The sequence below is a fragment of the Halichoerus grypus genome, chromosome 5 (assembly GCF_964656455.1).
Source record: "Halichoerus grypus chromosome 5, mHalGry1.hap1.1, whole genome shotgun sequence".
In the NCBI taxonomy this organism is placed as follows: domain Eukaryota; kingdom Metazoa; phylum Chordata; class Mammalia; order Carnivora; family Phocidae; genus Halichoerus; species Halichoerus grypus.
Window position 1 is genome coordinate 62,612,548 of NC_135716.1, and position 20,322 is coordinate 62,632,869.

The 20,322-nt window shown below is 36.5% G+C and overlaps 1 protein-coding gene across 1 annotated transcript in view; it reads right to left on the reverse strand.

Moving 5' to 3' along the window:
* C5H8orf34 (chromosome 5 C8orf34 homolog) overlaps positions 1-20,322 on the reverse strand; it is a 372,149-nt gene that overhangs the window by 277,233 nt on the left and 74,594 nt on the right. The window contains 1 exon segment of the mRNA XM_078072311.1: positions 5,968-6,115. Within this exon segment, the coding sequence (XP_077928437.1) occupies positions 5,968-6,115 (148 nt within the window).

The window sequence follows — 20,322 nt, forward strand, 5'->3', positions numbered from 1 at the left end:
CCCAGGATCGAGTCCCGCATCGGGCTCCTGCTCAGCGGGGAGTCTGCTTCTCCCTCTGACCCTCCCCCCTCTCATGTGCTCTCTCTCTCTCTCATTCTCTCTCTCAAATAAATAAATAAAATCTTTAAAAAAAAAAAAAGGGTAATTCAACCAACTTTGTTGAAAATTATAGCTCCCCTTCAAATGTGGTCAAAGTCATACTAATTCCCAAATTAAATGATCTTTCCAAGAGTTCACCCCTCTCGACATCTTTGCCAAGCATTTCATATTTTTAGACAGGCCTAACTTTGTGGAATATTTTCTTCTCTTATCCTCAGGGCCCTACATTCTCCTCATCTCCATATCACCTATTTGACTCTTCCTTCTCTGTCTCATTCACTGCTTCCTCATCTTCCCCTTTCATCTATGTGACATTCCTTAGAGTTTACAGTTTCCTTCTGCCTTCCTGTTTAAATTTATAAGTTGTTGAATCATTCTAGCTTTATGAATGACTCATCAATCTTTCTCTAGCCACCCACTTGTAAATACCAAATAGACATCATGAAACATTATATGGATTCCTCAAATTTGTATTTGAAGGTTGTGCAAAACTAGCTGTTACCTAATTTTACTACCTCCAACACGCCATTCAATACCAAAAGAGGCATAAATATTCTAAAACTCTAGGAATAGAAATATCGGTCTGTGGTCTGCCAGAATGCAGGACATATTTCCACAGATAGGAATAAGACAAAAGATAGGCAAATCAGAAAAGGACTGGAAGATTTCTAGGCATCCATGATACTTGCCCCTATATCAAAGTCATCTGTTTCTGTTCTTCTATGAGAATCTGTCTTTCCACATCCATCTTAGGACCATAATATCTTCTAATGCAACATGGCTAAAGGAACAAAGAATCCTGATCATAAAACAGAGCATTTCATGATGCAAAGAAAAAGACTAAAAAGAACAAGGGAGGAATAGCATACTGGATTTTGTGGCTTTTTAACTTTTCCACTATAGTTAAGGAGAAAAATCCACATTAATTTAAATAATCTAGCAATGATACTGTTCTTATTTAGTTGGTTGAAAACAAGATGAGACAAAATTACTCATGAACATAGGAGAGACCCATAGGATTCAACTGATAATGGAATTTTAGTAGCAGTCATGATTTCTTCTGTCTCTCTAAAATTTTTGAAAGGGATCCAAATTGTCCTGAGCTATATGTTGAGGGGACAAAGAGTCCACCTATAATATTAACTGACAAACGTAAAACTAGATAGAATACTCCTCGTTTAAATTTGAATTAATGGAAAAAATATCGTTCTAAAAAATTTCAATATGAAAAGCAACACAGCATTCAAGATACAAAGAAAATTCATAGTTTTAGAGAAGATTTACTCTGAAAAACCTTTAAATTTTAGAATGCGGCTAATTGCCTTCTTAATAAAAATAAAGAAAATGGATTCTATGAAACAAACAGAAATGTGAGAGGAGATAAGTTAACCAACTAACCTACAATAAAATATAACTGCAGACAGAAATGAATAAAGAAGATAAGGAAATATTGACAATAAACCAAAATGTAATACCAACATTTAAATTTGTTTTCAAAGCCAGAGAAAGAAAACTGATACTGCAGAAAATTGAATCAGTGACACAGAGAGCACACCTGACAAATCTCCCCAGAAGTTAGTCAATAAAGAAAGGCAAATATAATGTGAAATGAAATGAGAGGAATGAAGAACAGCAAGGCAAAGTCAATTTACACATAGCTGATTTTCCCAAAGAAGAAATTGAAAACAAATATAATAGAAGCAATAACTAAGTACACAAGAGGAAAACAGTTTTAGGCTGAAGACCTGGATTTGCTGATTGAAAAGATTCACTGAATATAAGAAAAAAAATTTAAAGAAAAAAGATAATCATCGAGATATAGTCCCAGTAAAACTCATCAATATCAGAAAGAAAAAACAAATCCCGTTAAGTATTTAAGAAAAATAATTAAATATCTAAAAAGACATAAAAATAAGGAAGGCTTCAGGTTTCTGCACAGTAATATTAAATGACAGACTTTTAGATGATGTTGTGTCCTGAGTTGCTAGATACATTTGATGGCAATAAGAGGACAACTTAAGATATTTTCAAAAGATATTATACCAAAACACTTTGAATACTGAGATAATTTCTAGCTAATTAGAACATGCACCAGAAGAAACAATTCAAAATTGCAGTCAAGGTGTAAACTGGCATTATTTACTATCACCCAAATTATAACTTCATCACTTATATTCATATCCAGGAATTATCCTATGCTTTTCCTTCTCCTTCCTGTCATATTCTTTCTCTCTAAAATTTTGCCCCTTCACCTTCTGGGACATACATTCCACGGTAAACAAACACTCTTCTATCCTCAAGACCCCTCTTTCATGTTTTAAGAGACCTCACTCTTTCCACAAGAGTGCTCCCTCCTCTGCAGCTTCCTGGGACAGAGGGTTCATTTCCCTACGTGGTACCGGCCACAGGCTGGGTTTTCCTGGCCCAACACCGTTAAGCTGGAAGTCCCTCCTCTCTGGTGATAAATGCTGCCTGTCTACACCATTCACTGCTCCTCACTGTTGCCATCACTCCTCCTTATTACTCCACAGCCCAGCTCAAGACACTGGCACAGTCTCCCTTGACTTTTCAACAACTTGAACGCAACTCTGGTTTCATCTTCTTAATGGTCAGACTAATCATGCATTAAGTCTCATTCTTCCTTGTCCTCCCTAACTCTGAAAAGCTTCACTTCCCTTATAATTAAGATCACCCCACAACTAAGGCTACCAACAGGACCTTCTCATCATCTGGACTCACTCCACCCCCAAAGTCTTGATCTCAAATATCACAATTTCCTTCCTTCTAATCTCTCTCATATTTTCACTGCACCTACCCCTGCACCAGCCTTCTAAAGGTCTTTATCTTCAGCTCTCTGATTTGCTTTTTTGTCTAATTATTTTCCTATCCTTGCTCACTACTCTCTCATACCAGACCATGTGCTTTGATCACTGGAATAAATTCCTCACAAATGTCCTCAACTGCTTTGCAAAACTGTTCTTCCGCCCTCTACCCTTGCCATGCCACAACCACAATTCTCATTCAGTCCCTCAAACAGTTGGCTCTGCTCCCTTCCCACTGCTTCTGGGCACTGTTGGAGAAAATCACAACTGTCTGATGGTTTCTAGGAGTCATTCATGTCTTCAACTTCAGAGAGGACCCAGAATTGCCTCACAGTCTTTTTTTTTTTTCCTTTTGCCAACTGTTTTCTCCTTTTCCTTGGTGACTGTTAACAATTGGCATCACTACAATCTCCCCTCTTCAATTCCCAATCCTCTTGTTCTCAGCAAACCTCACTTCTTAATAAAAAGACAAAATTTCAGGCATCAGATATAATCTCACACTTGCTTTGCCCCATCCATCTCCCACTCTACTGGCAAATTTGACAACTTCTTCCATTCTTTCACTCTCGTAACTTTAACGATTATATATGATCCTAAATGCCACTCTGTGACTCCTGCCTTGACCCATCCCCAGAGTTTTAGACTTGTATCTAACTGCCTGCTGGAATTATTTACTATGATGCCTCACAAAAACTCAGTCATCAATAGAAGTGGACTTATCATTGTCCTCTGTTCCCATCTTGCTTTGTTAAATAAGCATTTATGCCATTACCCAAGTCAGTAAATTGGAAGTTATAATAATCTCCTCCCCTCCTTCACCTCTCCAAGCAGTAAGTCATCAGTACCTGTTTTTTTTAAAGATTTTATTAATTTATTTGAGAGAAAGAATGAGATAGAGAGAGAGAGCATGACACGGGGGAGCGTCAGAGGGAGAAGCAGACTCCCTGCTGAGCAGGGAGCCCGATGCGAGACTCGATCCTGGCACTCCAGGATCATGACCTGAGCTGAAGGCAGTCGCTTAACCAACTGAGCCACCCAGGCGCCGCAGTCATCAGTACTTGTGCTACTCAGAATTCTAAGATGATCCCCATGATCTCTGCCCCTGACATTATGTCTTATATAATTCCCCTCCCCTTAAGTGTAGTAGATAGGACCTTTGACTTGCTTCAAACTAACAGAATATGGTAAAGGTGATGGGATGTCAATGTTATGATTATGTTATTTTATATATGCTAAGTAGACTTGAATGACAGAAATTCCCTTGCTGATTTTAAAGAAGTAAGCTGTCATGATGTGAAAGAGCCATGTGGCGAGGAACTGTGGATTGCATCTAGGAGTTGACAGCAACCCCGGGCTAAAATGCAGCATGAAAACAGGAACCTCAGTCATACAGCTGCAAGGAAATTAATGCTGCTAACAACCTGAATGAGTTTGGAAGCAGGTTCTTTCTTATTCCAGCCTCCAGATGAGAATGCAATGCAGCTGATACCTTGATTTTCACCCTTATGAGATTAGACAGGGGATTTAGTTGTGGTAGGTACAGACTTCTGACCCATGGAAAGTATGAGATACTAAATATGTGATGATTAAAAGTGCAGAGTTTAACATACTACTATCTCTCCAGATAATATAATTTATAAACACGGGCTCATATGAGCTTCACTGGGCTCACAGATTTCATATGGTCTGCCTTTACATGATGGGTGCCATCTTTGTACCTACAAACCAGAGTTCATGCCTATATACCCATGCTACTTAGAATCTAAACCCAAGAAAGTGAGGCCAGGAAAATGCAAGAGTTCTCTTTTATATGCCAAAAGTTTGTATCCTAGTTTCCTGTATAATGCAGATATCTCCTATATGGATAACTGCCAGCAGAGAGCTCTACATTCTTTCAGAGGATACCCTATTTCCTACCCACTTTAGTGTGGCTTTGAGACATGGTCTCAAGAAGGTACCGATATGAAAATATGCCCAAAGAAGACCAAAATCCTTTCGGGGGATCTCATAAAGCATGAAGAGGATAAGAAAAGTGAAGATGTCAGGAATGCATTTGGAGTCCTGTCAGTCAGATTCCCACGGGAATTAGGCAAGGAGTTGGCTATTGCCATAACAGGCATAGGAGATTTGGTTTTAGAAGGAAATGTCAAACCAACAAAACAGTATGTAGAATAAAAAAGCTGTCAGACACACAATCCATAAGCAAAGATCAAAGTCGGGGTCTACCCAATTATCTTAACCAGTGCTTATTGGGGAGATGAGGTTATTGCAGACTTGGTAAGGTTGGTTCCCCAATGTCCAGAGTAAATGAATCTTCCTAAAGTTAAATTTACTACATAAGATAAAAATAGGCACCACAGGAAATAGAGAATAATCATCAGTTTGGGCAAAGTGAAAGGTAACTTTTTTAAAATCTTTTTTTACCTCTCTATAGGTAAGCTATAATCATTTAATTCAAAGTCTTCATGAAAAGAAGTAAGTTGAGAATAATTAGTTTGAATTCACACAGAATGAAATCTTTTTTTGCAAATCTGAATCTTCTATTGAAATTGAACACACACAGATTCTCATAATACATAGCATAATATATAACAATATATTCAAATTCAAGAATATTTTATGACAAATTAAAATTTTTTTCTTTTTTGGAATATAATTCACATATAGTGTTATATTAATTTCAGGTGTACAATATAATGATTCAACAATTCTATACATTACTAGTGGTCATCAAGCTAAGTATACTCTTGATCCCTTTTATCTATATCACTCCTATTCCCCCACCCCCCCACCTCCCTTCTGGCAACCAACAGTGTGTTCTCTGTATTTAAGAGTCTTTTTTGTTTGTCTCCTTTTTTCTTTATTTGTTCATTAGTTTTTTCTCTTAAATTCCACACATGAGTGAAATTTTAGCATATGAGTGAAGCTGCAAATGAATACATGAAACCCTTGGTAACCATCTACATTTATTATAATCAAAAAGACTTTTATACATTTTTACATTAAATATATAAAAACCAACTGTAAAATATACTTTTTCACTTACCTGATGTTTCACTTTCTGCCCAGAGAGCTGCAGATCCAGATAAAGTTCTTTGAAGTTGTCCGCGGTTTCCTTGTTTAGACTGAAGATGGTCAATGAGAAATGGGATTGGCTGGTCAGGTGTTTCAGTTATTAATTTGGTCATTAATTCCTGAAGGCAGAATAGAGCAAACATTTATATCTAATAATAATAGTGAACACTTACATAGCACTTACTAATGCCAGGCATGGCTCTAACTGCTTTACATACAGCAAATGATTTAATCCTAATAATAATCTTTTAAGGCAGGTACAAGTTATTGTCCTCCTTGTGAGGAAAGTAAGATGCAGAAATGTAAACTATGTTATACAGCTAACACATGCAAAGCCAAAATATATTTACTTATATTTATTTTTATTATTCTACTTGGCCAAAGAAATACTAGAACTTTGATCTAAATTCTTTTTTTTTTAATTTTTTTATTGTTATGTTAATCCCCATACATTACATCATTAGTTTTAGATATAGTGTTCCATGATTCATTGTTTGTGCATAACACCCAGTGCTCCATGCGGAACGTGCCCTCCTCAATACCCATCACCAGGCTAACCCATCCTCCCAACCCCCTCCCCTCTAGAACCCTCAGTTTGTTTTTCAGAGTCCATTGTCTCTCATGGTTCTTCTGATCTAAATTCTTTTAAAAACTATAGCCTAAGAATTTTAAACTTCAGATTACTATTTTGAGAAATGCCACTACAAACTAAACTTTTGGTAAACCTTGGTTTACCAATGTTATTTTCCTTAACCATTTATATAATCCCAAAATGAAGGAAATTTTGTTGGAATAAAAGAAACAAGTAACAAGCCACAGACTCACAGAAACCAAAAAGTGTCTTAAACTAGTCTCCAAACAATACAGAATTTACTTTTTCCAAAAGCCCTAATGGGTATTCATTCTTCTTCTTTTTTTTTAATGAGTTAAGCAATGAAGATTTCTCTACCTGCTGAAGCAGCCTGTTCCATTTTTGGACAGCTATAATGAAGCCTTAAATTGGATGGAAAGCTGCCTGAGGGTAATATCTATACATTGTTTTTTTCCAGTCAGGAACAGCAAAGAGCAAGCTCCAATTTGTGGTCAGTTAGAATCCCCAGATTGTTCCCAGATGAACAGCTGCCAAGCCACATGGATATCATTTTGTGCTGTGTAACTAAGTTTGTGAACTTGTAAGCACCATTGTACGTTCATATCAATCACGTTTCACTTTGCTAGTTTTAGCTGAGAATTCTAGTCTGTCAATTATCATTTTAAGTTTAGATTCTGTGAGAGGCAATGGTCTTATGAGTGGGCCAGAAAATCAGGTATTAGGAATGCTAACAGAAGGAATACTGGAAATTCCCCCATTCCATTGTCTTTTTTTGTTGGTGGCCTATTTCCTTTGCCTTGAATGCTCTTCTCTCAGATGTTCAGATGGCTGGCTTGTCATCATTTGTCTCTAATAATATCTTAAGAGAGGCTTACCCTAATGAATCTTCGTAAGTCTTTATCACTTCATTATCTTATTTTCTTCATAGCATTTAGTACTCTCCAGAATCATCTCATTAAATATTTGCTCATCTTTTTGTACCTGCCTCTGCTCATCCTCTACTACAGCACTAAGAACATGGGCTGGTCTGGTTTGATCTCTACTCTCTCCCTAAGGCCTGGAACTCTTCATAGCTCATAGATGGTACTGAATGAATGAATGGATTAATTAATTAATTCTTGGTTTACTGATCCCAGGTAAATATTAGTAATTAAAGTCCCTTAATGTCCTAATAAACAACAATTAAAGCATTCATAGATTTCTTAGCCCAGCAAAATACACTCTTCAAAATTCCTATACAAGAAACTGCTGTCACGATATCTCAGGTATATTTGCTGACATTTCTAACAGTCTAGAAATACACAGATTTATCTGAGTAGAGGTTAAATGGAATTTGTAGATGACAAGATTCCAAGGTGATCTCAAAGACATGGATAAAATAATTCAAGGTATCTCAAATGTGCAGATTGAACACAGAGTTGGAACTAAAAAGAGCAAAGGATTTCTAACACAAAAACACTGTGTGGCAAAATATTTATTGGACAAATGTGATTTTTTTATATATATACTCTGAAAAAGAAGTAAGCAAACAACCAGTTGGCACAGGTCTTCTTTATTTCTGTTTTTTAAGATCTCAACTATTAGTTATAAGTAAAGAAATCATTTCTATACTGTGGTTAAAACAATGCAAGGTTCAATTAAACCCCAATTATACATCAGTGAAATGCAATTTAAAACATTTTGGATTTTGCTTCTGTAGAAAAGATGTATTTTATTCTATTTAAATTCATTGTATGTTACAAAAAAAAATAGAAAAATAAATAGAAGAACCAACTAGATTACTCTTGTCACAGAAGGCCTGGGCACTCAGATAAAGCAAAATCAGGTCAGATAATAAGGCTTTAAAGCCACAGCAATTTCTATTCTGAAACCTCTGAAGATCTCATGCACTTCTTTTTACCTTTCAAATTAGATGGAAAGTTTCTGTGGGTATTTTCTTTCTTTTAAAATAAACTGAAGTGTTCCTGTATTGTCTTTAGACAATGTCTATAGTCATAATAAACCAAGTAATCACTGTTAAATTTTAAAAATATCATTAGTCTAGGGCGCCTGGGTGGCTCAGTTGGTTAAGCGACTGCCTTCGGCTCAGGTCATGATCCTGGAGTCCCAGGATCGAGTCCCGCATCGGGCTCCCTGCTCAGCAAGGAGTCTGCTTCTCCCTCTCCCGCTCCCCCCCTCTGTGCTCTCTCACTCTCTCTCTCAAATAAATAAAATCTTTAAAAAATATATATATATCATTAGTCTAGTAACTAATTTTGGATATCCTTATATTCCATTAATGAATATATATTAACGACACAGGACAAATTCAGTCATAAATAAAATGAAAATAGTTTGTAATAGGGTATGTTGGGTACCTTGACTGTACAACAGTATAGCTTTAGATTATTGTGTTTATAAGAGGAATTATCCTGACTCTTACTCAATCCCTGTATCCACCAGCATTTGGACGTGAATAATTTTGAGGACTTGAACTGGACAGAAACCTCTTTTCCAGACGTGAAAATTTAAATCCTCAGATTTGCAAAGATGCTCTTGGTAATAAAAAGGTTGATTTCCACCACCACGACCCCCCCCCCAAAGATTTATATACACACAGACACAACTTTAGGGCAGATAGACTGGGGAAATGAGAGGGGAGTCGTGCAGCTAGAATGTCGGGTTGGCAACAGAAACCCCACTGCTGAAAAGTTTCACAGGGATCGTTCACATAGGGCAAAAAGTACTCCAGAACAGCAACGGGTATCAGGTAAGGAGGCTGAACTTCCGGGGAGGGAGAGGAGGCTTATCTACAATTCTTACCATCAGCGCAACAGCTGTGACATGAAATTCCCTGGGTGCTAGAACCTAACCAAGATGGAGACAATGCGCCTGGCCGTCCACACGACATGGGCCACATGTGGACCGTGCTGGGTGTCAGCTAGCAGAGCCCGCTGACGAGCGCCGACAGCGCTGGCACCCGGGCCAAGCTCGAGACGTCCCGCTCTGCCGCGACGGCGGCTCTGCGCAGGCGCAGACACACGCGCCAGCGCGCGATCCCGACCGACCGGCGTCGTGGAGGTACCCGCCCGCCTGTCCCGGAGCCCTAACAGCGCCCGAGGGCCTAGAGAGCAGAGTCCTTGGGTAACAACGCCTTTACTGCCCCGGGATGCAGTCACCTCCGCAACTTCCCCAAAGGAGAGACACCGACGCCGCTCGTTGGACTCCGCCCCAAGCCTGTCCCGGGATGTAGACCTCCCCGGAGTCCGGGAACCAGGACACGCCCTGAAGACGCCCCCTAACCCTGTGGCCTCGAGGCTGGCTGCAGTGGATCAGGGGATCCCTGTGTCTCCCGAGTCCTGCCCCTTGCCGTAAACCCACTCCTCCTGCCCCGCCCAACTTGCGCGAGACTCCAGCCTCAGACCCAAAGGGGATGCTGGAACCACCGTGTGGAGCTGCTCCCCAGCTCTGAGGACCAGGCACCGGACCCTGCCTTCCAGCTCAATGACGAAAGCCCTCCCAGAGCTCAGGCCAACAGCTCAGTGGCTGCCCTGAACTTAGGCAAGATTTGGAGAGAACCCGCCTGGGCCTCTTCTACTAATGGCCTTGCCTGCCCCCTTTTCAGCCGGGAATCAGGCCTATAGTGTGGGGCGCCCTCCTCATCTGCTGCTTCAGTGACATTCAAGTCTTCCTTCAGCCAAGGATTCCTGGGAGATGTTGGCCGTGGGAACATAAAAATTGAAACAACAATGGAAGTCATAGCACTCATGCCTTGGAACAAAAACATTTCCGGAAATTTTAGGCTAAGGACTTGGGGATTGATAAAATGTAGGTATTAATTTTAATGTGATCAATTTGCACTTACAAGCTTAAATTTGGGGCATTAAAGTTGCAAACAAAATATATTAACAACTGTCACCAATGGAGGATTTAATTCATACTTAACTAATATTAATAATATTACTAATGTAAATGAAATGCAATAGAAGACAAGGTAGTGATTAACACCAAAGCTTTGAAATCAGAGAGACACTTTTTAAAATCATCTTCTACTTACTAGCTGTAAGACTTTGGGCAAGACAATCACTTTAACATTCAATAGGACCATCTACTAAATGTGAATGATACTACTTACATCATAGAGTGCCCAGGAGGATTAAATAAAAAGATTGCAAAGCACTCATAAAGTGCTTGGAATATATGTGGCCTACTATAACAGGTTGTCTACATTTCATTCTAAGGCTGGGAACTGTTTCCCAAAATCTCCTTTAGATGATCTGGGTTACAGTTTCCTACTGTGAGGAATTCAGAGGAGACTTGGAAAGAGCATAGAGAGGCAGAAGAAATTCTCCAGAGTTAACTGCAGGCAGATGTGAGGGCAGATGAGGAAGTCACAGCAGTTTCCCAGCAAATTTGTGAAAACCACTGCAGACTGGAATAGCTGTGGGAGCTCTGCAAAGGTACTGGAGAACTGCAGCAGCTTCCAGGCAAGCATTTGAGAGCCACTTACTTCTGTGCTCCAGGCAGAAATCTTCAGGGTCAGCTCCTCCTGCCTTTGGCGACAGCCCCACAACCTTCAGCAGCATTTCCCTGGCCTCTGTGTCCCACCTTCTAACTCACCATCACATAAACTGGTTTGCTTTAAACCCTATATGACCCAGATACATCTGTTTTCCTGACTGAACCCGTAATGATCCACCCAAAAGAAGTGTTACCTTATATTTTCATGTTTACTATTACTTTTATATATTTACATAATATTTTATATATTTATGTTTATTATTACTACTACTATCACATTACCATTTTTATCACATTTTATAGCATACATTTTTTGATGCTATAAATGCATACTGCATCTTTTTATTGGCTTTATTTTTCTGGTTATAAAACTAAGATATGTCCTCTTAATATAGTTTATTACCAACTACAGTCTTTAACTTCATGAATATACTATATATTGAGACAGTCCCCTGCATTAATATCTGTTTCCTTGTTAATTATAATTCTGTTACTGGTACCAATTCAAATATATTAATTTTAAAAATACACATATGAAGATAACATTCTTTTTAAAAATTTTGAAAAACAATTTAAAGAACCATTAAGTAATTACTGAATGCAGATTTATATTATATAACATGTAAGGACTAATGGAATTTAGGGCTATTATAGCTAGTAATAGACAACTGTGTACTATATGTAACATTAGCACAATTAATGAGCTGGAGAATGGATACTAATTAAATAACAATGATGAGTGTCCCAAAATACATTTTAATGTCCACTAGATAAAAGCAAAACTATGAGTGAGGACGTAGCTCATCATAGAGTCATTATTAAAACCGGAATGAGTAATCAGTCAACAGTAGAAATTATTTTAATAAAAGATCATTTCATTTAATGAAAGCTAAGGGACTCCTTAGTTAAAAAACAAACAGAAAAAGCACATATGTACACACAAACACCAAATTTTACATAACATTCCTGGTGGTTTACCCATCCACAGGCTGACCCTCCGAGGTTCCAGGTTAAGAACCCTTGTTCTGGGTCCCACAACGTACAGATAGCATGGGATTCTGCCCCAAAATTACTTAACCTAATTACTTCCTTAGGAGTAAGTTACTTTGTACTTCATTACCCTAAGAGGTAAGTACTACTTTTGTTCCTCTTAACCTCAGGAGAAAGTTATCAAGAAACAAAATTAAAGCCAGTTCTAAAATTTCAGGACTTTCTAGTCTTTTTGTTAAATCAATAAACATGCAGGACAATTACAGTCAATAATGGAGGTGGTGTCAATCAGATATATTTCTTACTCAACATCTACAATTACCTTAAATATTAATTGCATATGGCACATTATCATCTGTAGAATGTTATTTTAGTTCAAAACTGTATTAAGATCTGATCACTGAATTAATTCTAAATCTGCACATCTTTCAATTTTCTGTTTTTAATTAGATCTCTTAAAAATTTGCATTTGAAATCTCAACCTTCTGAACACCCACCCCACCCCCACCACCCAACTATATGTCATAAATAGGCAGGTAATGGACATTGGGTTATCAACAAATATATGAGAGAAGTCTACTTAAAATTCAGTTGTCCCAGAAACACTTTTTTCTGATTTATTTATTTATTTATTTGAGAGAGAGAGAGAAAGAGAGCAGGAGAGGGGGAGGGAGAGGGAAAGAATCTCAGGCAGACTCCATGCTGAACACAGAGCCCCATATGGGGCTCGATCTCATGACCCTGAGATCATGACCTGAGCCAAAACCAGGAATCATATGCTTAACCAACTGAGCCACCCAGGCGCCCCTGAAACAACATTATTTTAAATCGATGTCACCAATCCCAGTTGGTTGAATTTTACTTGGTTTCTACCCACACCAGAACCCATGCTTTCCTTTCTCTCCTTCCATTTTTCTGAATGGGAGTAGAACAAGGGGGATTTTTTTTTCTGCCTTAAGCTCTGTTCTGAGTTTTGGCTTTGGCCAGGAATGGGTTCCAATGCATCATCTAGGTTTCCATGCACATGTGAGAAGGGGACAGACATCTGTTTGGATGTTTTTCTGTCCTCTATTCAGAGAACTCAGATTATCTGCTGGTTATTCAACCTTCCTGCATCTCAGAACCATGCCCACACCTGACCTAAACTCACTTCCCTCATTCCCAATTAAAACTGAGATTTCACTGGAACAGTGATCTCAACAGAAAAGGAAGCAAAGTGAATAGCAATAATTAAAATATCAGTTATTTATTGCACTCAATATGCACAAGTATCAAGTATTTTATATAGAGTTAATCATTCACTGTAAATTAAAGGCTTGCATACAAGATGCACAATCTAACTAGTATGTGCTTGTTAAATCCTTGCTTATTTCTGGTTACCTGCCCCTCACCAACAACCTATCAATGCAAACCATCACAGTCACACACCCACCCACAACAATATAAGCCTAGGGCAAAGAAAATTTGCACTCCTCTTCTGAAAGGCTCTTGGCCCTTTTCAAATATAATCTAATATAAAATTAGGATTATAATCCTCATTTATAATTAGAAAAGGCATCTAATTAGCCCTGCTGTATATTATGGAATATAATCTAGATAATCTAGGGAAAGCAAAAACTAAGTTGTTCTATAATAAAAATTAAGAATAATGAAATTACCACAATTAAAATGAACAATTCTAAATCTAAAGCTAAGTCACTGATACTGAATCCTCCCTGCTTTTAATAATATAGGCAAATAATAAGTAAATCTACCCAGTAGAACTACTGAATGATGACAAGTGATAAAATATTTATCTAATGCCTACTAATCTTTCCTCTAATACAGAAATGTCTTTTCAGATTAAATTATTTAGAATATTTAGTATTTTAGTATATTTAGTATTCACTTTGAGAAAATCTTCATATAAAAGTACAAGCTTATAATTAAATTTCCAGGCAAATGTCAAGGTCCCCAGTGAAAAATATTAACATACTCTATGAAAATACTTTCAGTTAGGGAATTATATTGTTCAGCATAAAAGTCTATCAAAACAATTTATCTGGTGTTAGGAATTTCCAGAGTCTTACTTGAAAATACCACTGTAGGAGTAAAATATGGGTGATACTCAGAAGAAATAGTGAAACACTTCAAAACTCAAAGAAATTACTTAAATCAACCCATGATGGAAGTAGCAGATGTATATAGAAATTACCATAAAAAGGATGTCTCTCAGTTGAGTATGAATTAATTTGTTTTAGACTTTTATCATTTGTAAAGAATATGTAACTAAAACAAAGTGCTCAGCATGACAGAATAATGAGGAAATTTCATAGTGCATGCCCAGAACTTCCTCTTAGAACTAATGATCTAAGGAAAGGATGTACACACTTCTGTCTCTATGGCAAGTATAGCTTCAAATTGGTGATGGATATATTGGACTATCATAGGTGAACACTGCTACATAGTGAGTACTTATTCTGATTGCATGCACCCCAAAAAGTCATAAAATCAAGTGGCCATATATACATGGTCTATTTCTAGAACCTACATTCTCTTTCATTAATCATTTGCCAATCTTATGCCATTGTTAAAATATCTTAATGACTGGGGTGCCTGGGTGGCTCAGTTGGTTAAGTGACTGCCTTCGGCTCAGGTCATGATCCCGGGGTCCTGGGATCGAGCCCCGCATCGGGCTTCCTGCTCGGCCGGAAGCCTCCTTCTCCCTCTCCCACTCCCCCTATTTGTGTTCCCCCTCACGCTGTCTCTCTCTCTGTCGATTAAATAAATAAAATCTTTTAAAAAATAAAATAAAATAAATAAAATATCTAAATGACTATGGTCATACAGTAAATTCTGATAGCTCAAGGAAAAAATCTTGTATCAATCACTTTTCTATCTATTTTGTCAAAACTGTTCATTTGTCTTCCTTTGCATTAACTGAAATTTATTCTACTTTTCCCTCTGTTAGTCTGAAAGTCATACACACTTTTAATATTCTTTTAGTGGTTATCCAGAGATTATAAATTAATACTGACTTATGTACATTAAGTATTCATTGGTCCTTTTCCCTCATCTCAGATTTTGCAAGGAACTTAGAATACTTTAATTCCACTTGTCACACCTGGCATTAGCATACATTTATATGTATCTACATATTTACTATTCTTATTGCTCTATTTCTTCCTTCATCTCCAACCATCCATCTGGGATCATTCTCAGCAGCATAAGGAATACCTTTTATTTTAGTAGTGACAAATTCTGTGTTTTGTTTTGTACAGCAATCTTTTTTTTTTTTTTAGACCTGAAGATATTTTCACTGTATCTCACTATATATTGGGATTACTTTCTTCCCCTTTTCTTTTGTTTCCAGTATTATTTTTGAGAATTCAGCCACATTTCTTTTTTAAAGAAAATTTGAATTTTTCTAAGGATGTTTTTAATATTTTCTCTTCTTTTTATTTTTTATTTGCAGTTTTTTAAGAGACTTTTTTATTTTGAAACAACTATAAATTCACAGGAAGTTGCAAAGATATGTACAAAAGGTCTCATGTACCCTTCACCCAGCTTGCCTCATGCAAAACTATACAGCATAATATCAAAACTAGGAAATTGACATTACATTCACCAGTTTACATGCAGTGTGTGCATGTAGCTCTACACAATCGTACCACATGTGTAAATACTTAACTGCACCATTATCACAAGACTTCCTCTTGCTATCACCTTATAGAAATACCCACCCACTCCCTGCTCCATACCTAAGCCCTGGCGACCACTATTCTATTCTTCATTTCTATTATCATGTTATTTCACAATGTTATTATATAACAGGGATCATAAAATATATCTCCTTTTGAAATTGACTTTTACATTCAGCATAATTTCCTTGAGATTCATTCAAGTTGTGTTGATATGCACAATAAACAATAAACAATAGTTTATTGCTGAGTGTTATTCCATGATATGGATGTACTATAATGTGTTTAACCATTCATTTATAACTATCAATAATCATTGAAGGACATTTAGTTAGTCCAGATTTTTTTTTTTTTTTTAAGATTTTACTTATTTGACAGAGAGAGACAACGAGAGAAGGAACGCAAGCAGGGGGAGTAGTGGGAGAGGGAGAAGCAAGCTTCCCGCTGAGTAGGGAGCCCGATGTGGGGCTCGATCCCAGGACCCCGGGATCATGACCTGAGTCGAAGGCAGATGCTTAACGACTTAGCCACCCAGGTGCCCCGTTAGTCCAGGTTTTAACTATTATGAATAATGTTACCATGAACATGCATGCATAGGCTTTTGTGTGAACATACATTTTCATCTCTCTGGGATGAATGCCTAAGAATGTAATTGCTGGGTTGTAATGCTAAGGCCATTCTTAGTTTTAAAAGGAACTGCTAAGCCATTTTTAGAGATTCAATTTTACTTTCACAACAGCAATATATGAGTAATTTTAATCATTCTTGTAGTTTTATAGTGATATCTCATTTTATAGTGATAATTGCATAGTAGCTGTACCAGTTTACTTCCCACCAACAGTGTAAAAGGGCTCCCTTTTCTTCCCATTCTCACCAACACTTATCTCTCTTGTGTTTTGACAATAGCCCTTCTAGCAGGTGTGAGGTAATACCTCATTGTGATTTTCATTTGCAGTTCCCTGATGATTAGTAAACTGATCGTCTTTTCATGTACCCTTTGTCCATTTGCACTTTTATTTTTGCAAAAATGTCTGTTCAGATCATCTCTCCATTTTTAATCACGTTTGTTTTTGCTATTGAGTTGTATGAGTTCCTTATATTTTGGATCTTAACTCTTTATCAGTTATATGGTTTGCAAACATTTTTCCCATTCCATATGTTGCCTTTTCATTTCGTTGATTATTTCTCTTGCCATGCAGAGCTTTTTAAAGTATATCTGACTTTTTTATTTTTGCTTTTATTGCTTGTGCTTTTGGTTTTATAAACAAAAATTGCTGCCAAGACTGATGTTAAGGAGCTTTTCCCTTATGTTTTCTTCTAGGACTTCTATAACTTCAAATCTTATAATTAAATCTTTAATCCATTTCAAGCTAAATTTTATGAGTGGTGGAAGACAAGGATGCAATTTTATTCTTCTCCATATGAATAACCAGTTTTCCCAACACTTTATTGAAAAGACTATCATTTCCCCACTGAGTACTCTTGACTCCCTTATCAAATATTAGTTAACCATATATGCATGGGTTTATTTCTGTGCTCTCTATTCTATTCCATTGATTTATGTGTCTGTTTCCATGCTAATAGGATACTGTTTTGATTTCTATAGCTTTGTAGTATAAAATATGAAATCAGGAATTGTAATACCTACAGCTTCATTCTTCTTACTCAAGATTGCTTTATCTATTTGGGGTTTCTTATAGTTTTATACAAATTGTAGGATTTTTTTTCTATTTCTGTGAAAAATGATATCAGAATTTTGATAGGAACTGTATTGAATCTATTGAGGCTTTGAGCAGTGTAGACATTTTAACAATATTAATTCTTCTAATCCATGAACATCGTATATATTTCCATTTATTGGTGTCTTCTTCAATTTCTTTCATTGAAATCTTATAGTTTTCAGTGTACAGATCTTTCACCCACTTGGTTAAGTTATATATTTTACTTTTATGTATTGTAAAGGAGATTGTTTTCTTTATTTCTTTTTCAGATAGTTCGTTGTTAGTGTATAGGAATGCAACTGATTTTTGTATATTGATTTGTATCCTGGAACTTTACTAAATTCATTTGTTAATCCCAAAAGTTTTTTGGTGGAGTCTTTAGGATTTTCTATACATACATCATGTCATCTGCAAATAGAGACAATTTTACTTTTCTTTCTTTTTCTCGACTAACTGTTCTAGTTGGGACTTTCAGTACTGTGTTGAATAAGAGTGATAAGAGTAGACACCCTTGTCTTGTTTGTGATTTTAGAGAAAAAGCACTTAGCTTTCCACCATTGAATATAATGTTAGCTGTGGACTTGTCATATATGACCTTTATTTTATGTTCCTTCTATACCCAATTTGTTGAAAGTTTTTATCATGAAAGTGTGTTGAAATTTTGCCAAATGCTTTTCCTGACTCTACTAGGAGGATCATGCGATTTTTTCCTTCATTCTGTTAATGTGGTATATGTTTATTGATCTGCATATGTTAAACCATCCTTACAACTCAGGGATAAATCCAACTTGATCATGGTTTATAATCTTTTCAATGTGATTTTGAATTGAGTTTACTAGTAATTTGTTGACAATCTTTGCATCTATATTGATCAAGGATATTGGCCTGTAATTTTCTTTTCTTATAGTGTCCTTATCTGGCTTTGGTATCAGGGTAAGCTAGCCTCCTAAAATGAGTTCAGGGGTATTCCCTCCTCTTTCATTTTTTGGAAAAGTTTGAGAAGGACTGGCAAACATTCTTTAAATGTTTGATAAAAATCACCAGCATCTCTTTCATTTATAATTCTTTTGAGTCCTCTCTCTTTTTTTCCCATTGGTTAATCTAGCTAAAGGTTTGTCAATTGTGTTTATCTTTTCAAAAAACCAGCTCTTAGTTTCATTGATTTTTTTTCTATTGTCTTTCTAGTCTCTATTTTATTTCTGCTCTAATCTTTTTTATTTTCTCTGCTAACTTTGGGTTTAGTTTGTTCTTTTTTCCCCCCTAACTCTTGTAGTATAAAGTTAGGTTGTTTGAGATTTTTCTATTTTCTTAATGTATTCATTTATCATCCCTTCACTTTCAGCCTATATGTGTTCCTAAAACTAAAGTGATTCTTTGGTACGCAGCATATAGTTGGAGCTTGTTTTTAATCCATTCAGGCACTCTGTGTCTTTTTATTGGAGTATTTAGTCCATTTAAATTTGATGTAATTATAGATAGGTAAAGATTTATTATTACCATTTTGTTATTTTCTGACTTTTTGTTGTTCCTTTATTCCTTTCTTCTCTCTTGTTGTTTTCCTTTGTAATTTATTTTCTGTAGCAATATACTTGAATTCCTTTCTCTATAGATAAATATAACAGTCTACTTTAAGCTGATAACAAGCAACCTTCAATTGCATTAAAAAACTCTACACTCACAATAAAAAAGTCTACACTTTTACTCACCTCCCCCACATTTTATGTTATGGATGTCACACTTCACACCTTTTTATACTGTGCACCATTTACAAATTATTATAGCTATAGTTATTTTTAATAATGTTTTTAACAATTATGCTAGAGATAAAACTGATTTTCACACCACCATTATAGTTTTAGGGTATTCCGGATTTGACTATTTATTTACTTTATCAATGAGTTTTATACTTTTATTTGTTTTCATGTTGTTACTTAGCATCCTTTCATTTCAGCTTGAGGAGCTCCCGTTAGCATTCCTTGTAACACTGGTCTAGTGGTAATGAACTCCCTTAGCTTTTGTCTGGAAATGTCTTTATCTTCCCATTTCTGAAGGATAGTTTTGTCAGACATAGTATTCTTTGCTGGCAGCTTTTTTTTTTCCTTTCAGCACTTCAGATACATCATCCCTTCTCTCTTGGCCTGCAAAATTTCTGTAGAGAAATTTGCTGATAGCTTTATGGGTGTTCACTTGTATGTGATGAGTCATCTCCTGAGACTTCAAAGTTCTTTTGTGTTTGACTTTTAACATTTTGATTATAATATGTCTTAGAGTAATCTGTGTTGGAATGATTTTGCTTAAGGTCCTTTGAGCTTCCTATGCCTGAGTGCCTTATCTCTCCCATGATTTGGAAAGTTTTTAACTATTATTGCTTATAATAAGCTTTCTTCCCTCTTCTCCATGTGAATATTCAATTTTTGGTGTCCCATACCTCATGTAGGCTTTCTTAACTCCTTTTCATTCTTTCTTCTTTTTGTTTTCAATTCTGTCATTATATTTTTCATCTTCAGGATGTCTGTCTGGGTTTTTTTTATGGTTCCTTTTTATTAAACTTCTTGTATTGTTCATGCATTCTTTTCCTGATTTTTATGTGTGTTCTCTTACATTTCATTGAGTTTAAGATGATTATTTTGAAATTTTTATGCAAATCATAGACCTCCATTTCACTGGGGTAGATTATTGGAGCTTTATTGGTTTTCTGTGGTTGTGTCAGACCTGCCCAATTCTTCATGATCCATGTAACGATAGCCTTGCATTGGTGTCTGTGTATATGAAGAGCAAACACCTCTTCCAGTCTTTAAAGACTGGTTTTGGCAGGTAAAGACCTTCTTCTGTCAGTTCCCCAG